This window comes from Lathamus discolor, chromosome 3 (assembly GCF_037157495.1).
Source record: "Lathamus discolor isolate bLatDis1 chromosome 3, bLatDis1.hap1, whole genome shotgun sequence".
Classification (NCBI taxonomy): Eukaryota; Metazoa; Chordata; class Aves; order Psittaciformes; family Psittacidae; genus Lathamus; species Lathamus discolor.
In genome coordinates, this window is record NC_088886.1 from 73,945,831 (window position 1) to 73,952,156 (window position 6,326).

At 45.7% G+C, this 6,326-nt stretch overlaps 1 protein-coding gene across 3 annotated transcripts in view; it reads left to right on the forward strand.

Annotated features, from left to right (window-relative positions):
- Window positions 1–5,578, forward strand: part of UNC80 (unc-80 homolog, NALCN channel complex subunit) — a 121,011-nt gene extending 115,433 nt beyond the window's left edge. For all 3 annotated transcript variants that reach the window (XM_065669803.1, XM_065669802.1, XM_065669804.1), the window contains 4 exons: window positions 1,447–1,528; window positions 2,139–2,250; window positions 3,457–3,668; window positions 4,316–5,578. In XM_065669803.1, coding sequence (XP_065525875.1) covers window positions 1,447–1,528; window positions 2,139–2,250; window positions 3,457–3,668; window positions 4,316–4,579 — 670 coding nt within the window. In that variant the 3' untranslated portion in view covers window positions 4,580–5,578. The remainder of the gene's footprint in view (window positions 1–1,446; window positions 1,529–2,138; window positions 2,251–3,456; window positions 3,669–4,315) is intronic.
- Window positions 5,579–6,326: the final 748 nt, after the last annotated feature.

Sequence of the window (6,326 nt, forward strand, 5' to 3'; positions counted from 1 at the left end):
AACACATGCATATGGTTTAGTGCAAAGTCTGGCTTCAGTTTAAATTGGTAAGGGAAGAAGGAATAGGTCGGGTAACCTGACATTGACCCACAGCAGACCAGGAAGCTCTCATATTTTGTTCCACCAAACCTTCTAAGGGCTTCTACCAAAGCGAAGAATGAACTTTCCAGGAGACAGAACTTTTTAAGCCTCTTCGTGGACATCCTCCATGCCTTGTCTGACCATGTTCTTAGGTTTGTCGTCTTCCTCCACTCCTGTAACGTCAGGCAGTAAACCTTCACTCTGATGGTGGTACTGAGCATCTCAAGGGAGATCCAAGGAATACAGCTAGAGAAAAGAACGTTGTTTTCCTTTAGATAAATAAATGGGTTTTAGGCAGAATGGGTTGTGACACTGAATCTTCAACAATGCATACCAAATATAGCTGGAAGTTGCTTAACTAGGATGTGTGGCTCGGTGGATTCCAGTCTGTCCCAGAAGAGCAGCTGTCTGATTTTAAAGTCCACCTTAAATGTTAGTTGCTATTGTAACCATATGTCTCTCAGCCACAGTTCATTCAGCTAACATGTTCTGTGACCACTGTCTGCTAAATGACCTATTTGGAACTGTCTGGAGGAATACAGTGCTTTGATAAAAATGGGGGGGGGGGGTGGTAATCTTATAGGAAGTAGATGAACTGGTCAGTTGAATGGTAGGATGGGATGGTATGTAGCTGGGTATGTTTTATTGCTAAAGATTCTTTAACTGCAGATTTTCAGATAACTTGTACCAAGATATTAAACCCTACAAAGTTGTGTTTATATCTATATATAATTTACGTTTACTTGTCTTTTCTGTTTGTTAGCCACAGAAGGACTTAAGGCTGCAAGTGTTGAGTGTGGGGCCTTGTTCGCATAACTCATGCATCCATTATGTGAACGGATCCTTTGTCACTTTGTGTTTGTTTTTTGTTTGTTGACTTAAATTGAAATTAAACCCAGATGACAAAATTGTGCTGAGGCTGTGGAGTCTATTTGGGAGGAAACAAAAAACTGCTTTTACGACATTGTCCTTGAAAAAGGAAAAGCAAACAAAAAGGCTTTTGAGCTAGGATCCGATATTCTTGCCTTTAATGGCTGTGGCAAAGGATGCAGAGAAGTGAGTGTTGCTCAGTGGGATGCATCAATCAATGACTGAAAACTGAAATTTGCAGTTATTTATCCTTGGACGCTACCTGTGCGTGGTCACATCCTGAATGCCATGACTCCACCTCCTACCATTTCCTAAGCCCCAGAAGCCACAACCCAATAGACACGTCCCCCCATCCTTCAAAGGCAGGATTGCTCTTTGAAGTGACTGTGCCATTAGTGGTTGGTTGATTTATTGATTTGAGTCGCGATTGCCAGGACACCTGCTAGGTATACACGGTGCTTCTGCACTTGGCCTAATGCTCTCACCATCTGACAGGGTGGCAAGCGTGCAGAGCGAGCCAGGACAGCAGAACCTTCTCCTGCAGCAGCCCCTGGGGCGGAAGAGAGGCCTGCGGCAGGTGAGAACATGGGGAATGAACAAACCTTTTCTCCTTGAGTTGGTTTGGTTTTCTGTGTCTGGTTTGAAATGACTTGTGGATGTGATATGTCCCTTTTACCTGATCTGTGATACACTAGTGCAGTCCATTGAGTCAGCAGGAACCGCAGCACAAGTTGTAGCTGTGACAAATCAATAAGAGAGGAGGTGCACTTTGTTTGGAATTCCATGGTCTTTTCCTCTGCAAACTGGTTTATTATTATTTTCCTAAATTAAATGATGGTCACACAATCTGCATTGCATTGCATTCAGTATTGAAATGGAAAAGGCACAAACCCCACAAGTTTGTATGAAGGAGATGTCTGAGCCACGGACACTCTAAAATATAGTATCTGCCAAAAGTAGAGTGAATGGACATCTAGAGGAATGAACAGTCATAGAATCATGGACTAGTGTGGGTTGGAAAGGACCTCAAAACTCATCCAGTTCCAACCCCCTGCCATGGGGAGGGACACCTTCCACTAGAGCAGGGTGCTCCAAGCCCCATCCAATGGGGATGTGTTCCCCTTACAGAGGAGAAGTTATGTAATGTGTGAACATACACCAGCTTAACTCTTTCCTCTGTTGTTCAGCTTCGACGACCACTGCTGTCACGTCAGAAAACTCAGACTGAACCTCGCAGCCGTCATGGAGCTCGACTGTCAACCACACGGCGCAGCATCCAGCCCAAGCCCAAACCCAGCGGTAGGGCAGTGCTGCATACCCACAGCTTGATGTCTGAAAGTAGATATCTGTGGTGTTGGTTTAGCTTACAGGAAAAGTTAGCATGATGTTAGTAGCCTGTATTAAAGTGAAGTCCCAGAAGTTTCATCCTTTTTTGCTGTAAGTGGATATCCTATCAGAAAATCACCCCCTCAAAACACTTGGATGGTTTCTCCAAAGGTTTTCAAGGTGAAACTGCACATGGATGGTGAATTGCCATGTGTTGCATTGAGGGAACAGTGTCATCTGTTCAGGATGCCTTGTCCAAAACCTCCAGATGTGTAAATTTTGAAGCTGCTATTGAGAGCAGTAGATAGAAGGAAATTTCCCTTCATTTGTAAGCTTAGCAATGCAGAGCTTTACAGGTTGTACATGGAAACGAATGGAGGACTGTTCTAGTCCATGCCATATGCTTCCAGGAGTCGGCACTGCCAAGCAGAGCAGGGGGCTGTATTCTGAACCATCTGAGGTGAGCAGTTAACTTTGGAGGAAACACCTTGAAGAGCAAAGGGTGCTTGAGAACTTTCTATGTTTGTAACTCAGCCAGGACTGTGCTGGGGCAACGGCACTGTTGGAGATGTCTGAAACAGAAAAGTTGATCCGACCTAATTAAGAGCCAGAGCAAGGATATCAGTTCTACTTGTTAAGTTTTAGCCTAGCTGCCTCCACTCTGTGCTGTTCTGTTACTCCCAGGTAGCAGACTCAGTCTGATTCGGTTGCCCTCTTCCCTTGATTTCCTGCAAAACCTTGGGCAATTTCGTTACATATTTGCATATACATATACAGCTTTCCCTGTATAGTTGAGGGCAGAAATGCCTAACTCACATGGGAATTCAGTTCAGTATATTCTTCTAGGATGGAGAGATGTTATAGGTGGCATTTATCTCACCAAGCCACGACAAAGATAGGTAGGGTGACTAGTCCTGAGGTGATCCCTGACTCTTGCTGTGGCTTTAGAGGAAGCCTGGCGTAAAAGGCTTTTAGATTACACTCCAATTAGACAGCTTATAAAGATGGAGTGAATCATGCATCTTCTCTTAGCTGTAACAACTCCAGGGATTCTTTCTCCTCTTCTTGTGTTTTCCTTTCCGAACTGCAGCATTTTAATACTCTATTTGTATTCATATTTGTATATGTATTTGTATTATATTTAGTAGTTGATTTTAATACTCCGCTTTGTACCCTCAGCGGAGCAGAAGCGGTCGGTGACCTTCACTGAGGCGCAGCCTGAGGCACCAGCAGCCTCCCCAGGGACAACGCCGGCCCCGGCAGCCCAGCAGCCCGGCTGCAGCCGCAGCAGCCCCCAGGAGCCCAGCAAGCAGGACCCACCAGGCCAGCCCGTGCTCACCTCCTCACCTGCCATCATTGTCGCTGATCTCCACAGCCAGAGCACGGGCCAGGTAACCTGACTGACGCTGCCATCGCCTGCCTGTCCTGCGTCCTCCCTTTCCAGCTTCCCATCACACACAGCAGTCCTTCTGGACCTGCCCACCAGTGCGATTGTTCATCAGCAGGTTTTGACAGCTTGCTCTCCGAGAAATGCATCCTAAAGGAAGGGCTTCCTCAAAACCTCAGGGCTCTTTTAGCAAAATCATTGTATTTCAAAAGAAATTGCTTGTCCAGTTGCTGTGTGTGTTGGACACCAGTGCGGACAGTGCTGGGGCAATCACAGTCATCCCTTCAAGATGTTAGTGTCATTGAGATCATTTTTATACACCAGATATACACACATCTTGTGCCTTTGGGGGGTTGTGTCCTTTGCTATTGACAAATTAAAGACACCAGTCTACACTAAAAAACATGCAGTGAGGCAGTGTTAATGACTGAAATCAGATAACCTTTCTGATCACTGCTAGAGATTTGATTCATCAGCAAAAACGTATCATTACAGGAAACTTTTAGGCATTTATAATCTGCACATGCCTGGCCCTTTATGATAAAAGGTATTTCTGACTGAGAAAATACTTTATAGAAGCTCCCTTGCTTTTTTTCCCTGGCTCCCACCCACGGCTCTTTGAGCCTGACCATGTGCTTTCCTCAATTGCAGAGCGAGGTGCTTCCTGCTGAGAAGGAGAAAGAGGAGGGCTTGGAATCCCGGCCAACAACGGCACAAAGCACCCCACCCACCCAGCTCTCCGACTCCGAGGACTACGCTGGCCTGGAGACCACCAGCTTGCTGCAGCACGGGGACACTGTCCTCCACATCAGCGAGGACAATGGCATGGAGAACCCCTTGCTGGCCACTCACTTCAGCTTCACGAACGTGGAGCTTGGGGAGACTGACGTTGACCTGGACGAATCTCATGTCTAACTCCTGGGGAAGTGCAGCAGTGGGAGGAGGAAGGGAAAGCGCACCTTCCCCTTTGAGTTCCCTGGGAACTGGTAACTAACTAAAACAAGAGCACTTTATTATCCAAAAGCAGAAAATAGCTGTCAGCTGCTTGCTATAGACTGGCGAAGTCCTGTTGGTGAAATCTATTTCAGTTCAAGGCAAGGCCACAGGAACAGAGAACTTTTAGCAGATTCTCAGGGTAGGGGTGTCTGGGCAAATACGTGGTCCATAAAACCTTGCCCTGGCAGCCATGCACTGTGAACAGCAAGCTGTTGTACTGTATGAGACAGAAGAGAAGCCTCTATTGAGATTGTGCCCAAGGTTTATTTTTGTAGTGGTTCTGAGAGCAGGGCTATATAGTGACTGAATTCAAGGCTCTGACACCTTGGTACTGACAGTGAAAACACTGATGAAAAAGTACCAGAGATTGATTTTTGCAAGCCTGGAATCATTGTTTCTAACTTGCGGAGCAATGATAAGCACCATGGAGCAATTAGACCTGTTTTGTTGTTGTTGTTTGGCACTGCAGACTTTAGTTGAGTTTACTTCTGTCTGTCGGTTTTATTCCACTCTCTAAGACCGTGCTACAAAAATATTTGCTCTGTAAAACTAAATAGAGCACATACATAAGAAGGCATGCACGTGCTGTGCGCAGATAGAGATGGGCAGGGGGTGAGTGGCCTGCACATGGTATAAATAGCCCATGCCATCCTGCTTAAATGTACTGAGTAATTCATCTCCACAGCTTCAAAAACACCCAAGAAACCACATCTGGAATGGGTGGACCTTGTGGCACCTAGCAGCTGCTCCATGGATGCTGGCGTATGTACTTAGCTATAGGGGTTTAAAGTTAAATATTTATATATGGTATTTTCATGTTCCTATACATAAATATATATGTACATTGAAACAAAAGATGGCTATTGCAGGGCAGAAACTTGATGAAAGAATCTATTTTTGGCATGTTGAGATTGTATTTAAAAGGTTCCATTTTATGTACATAATGTTCATGGCTGCAAAGTATTAGATATATATATATATGTAACATTTATGCGTAGGTGGAGATCCTCGTGGGGGATCAGCTGAAGTCACTGCTGAGTTATGGGCTATGCTGCAGCATCCTGGAATTACACTGGAATGTGATTTTAGCCATTAGCTGCTTACAGGCAAACTGCACAACAGCTGTGAAACAACCCATGAAATCATAAGCAACGCCCAAAGTTACCCTGGGCTTTGGGAATCACGTCCTGCCCTTCGCAGCTTACGTTAGAAGAGCCCGAGTTTGTCATCACGGCATTATCGTGCCGAGGAAAATGCTTCAGATCATCCTGAGATGGAATGTGCTCATTGCCAGTCTGGCTCCTGAGGGCTTGTAATTTGGACACACACATCATAAACCAGCCTTACTGAGGAGAGAGAATGATACCCTCCTGTCCATCTCCATAGAAAGGACTCTCCATAGAAAGGACATCTCTCTTCTACGGCTCAGCTGTTTAAAATACTGCCATACAAGCCATTGCCTCGCTGCTGTAGCGCAGCATGCAGTTGTTACTGGTGTGTGTGGAAAAGTAACCATACATCTGACAGCAGGTCTGAGCCTGCTGAAACCCATGGAGCCTTCGGGCTCTGCTGCCTCATACTTGCCAAATGCTCAGAGGGGATGGGAGCTGTGCACACCAGCCTGAGGAGGGAACTCATGCACATTAGACCTCTGAAGGTAGCAAAA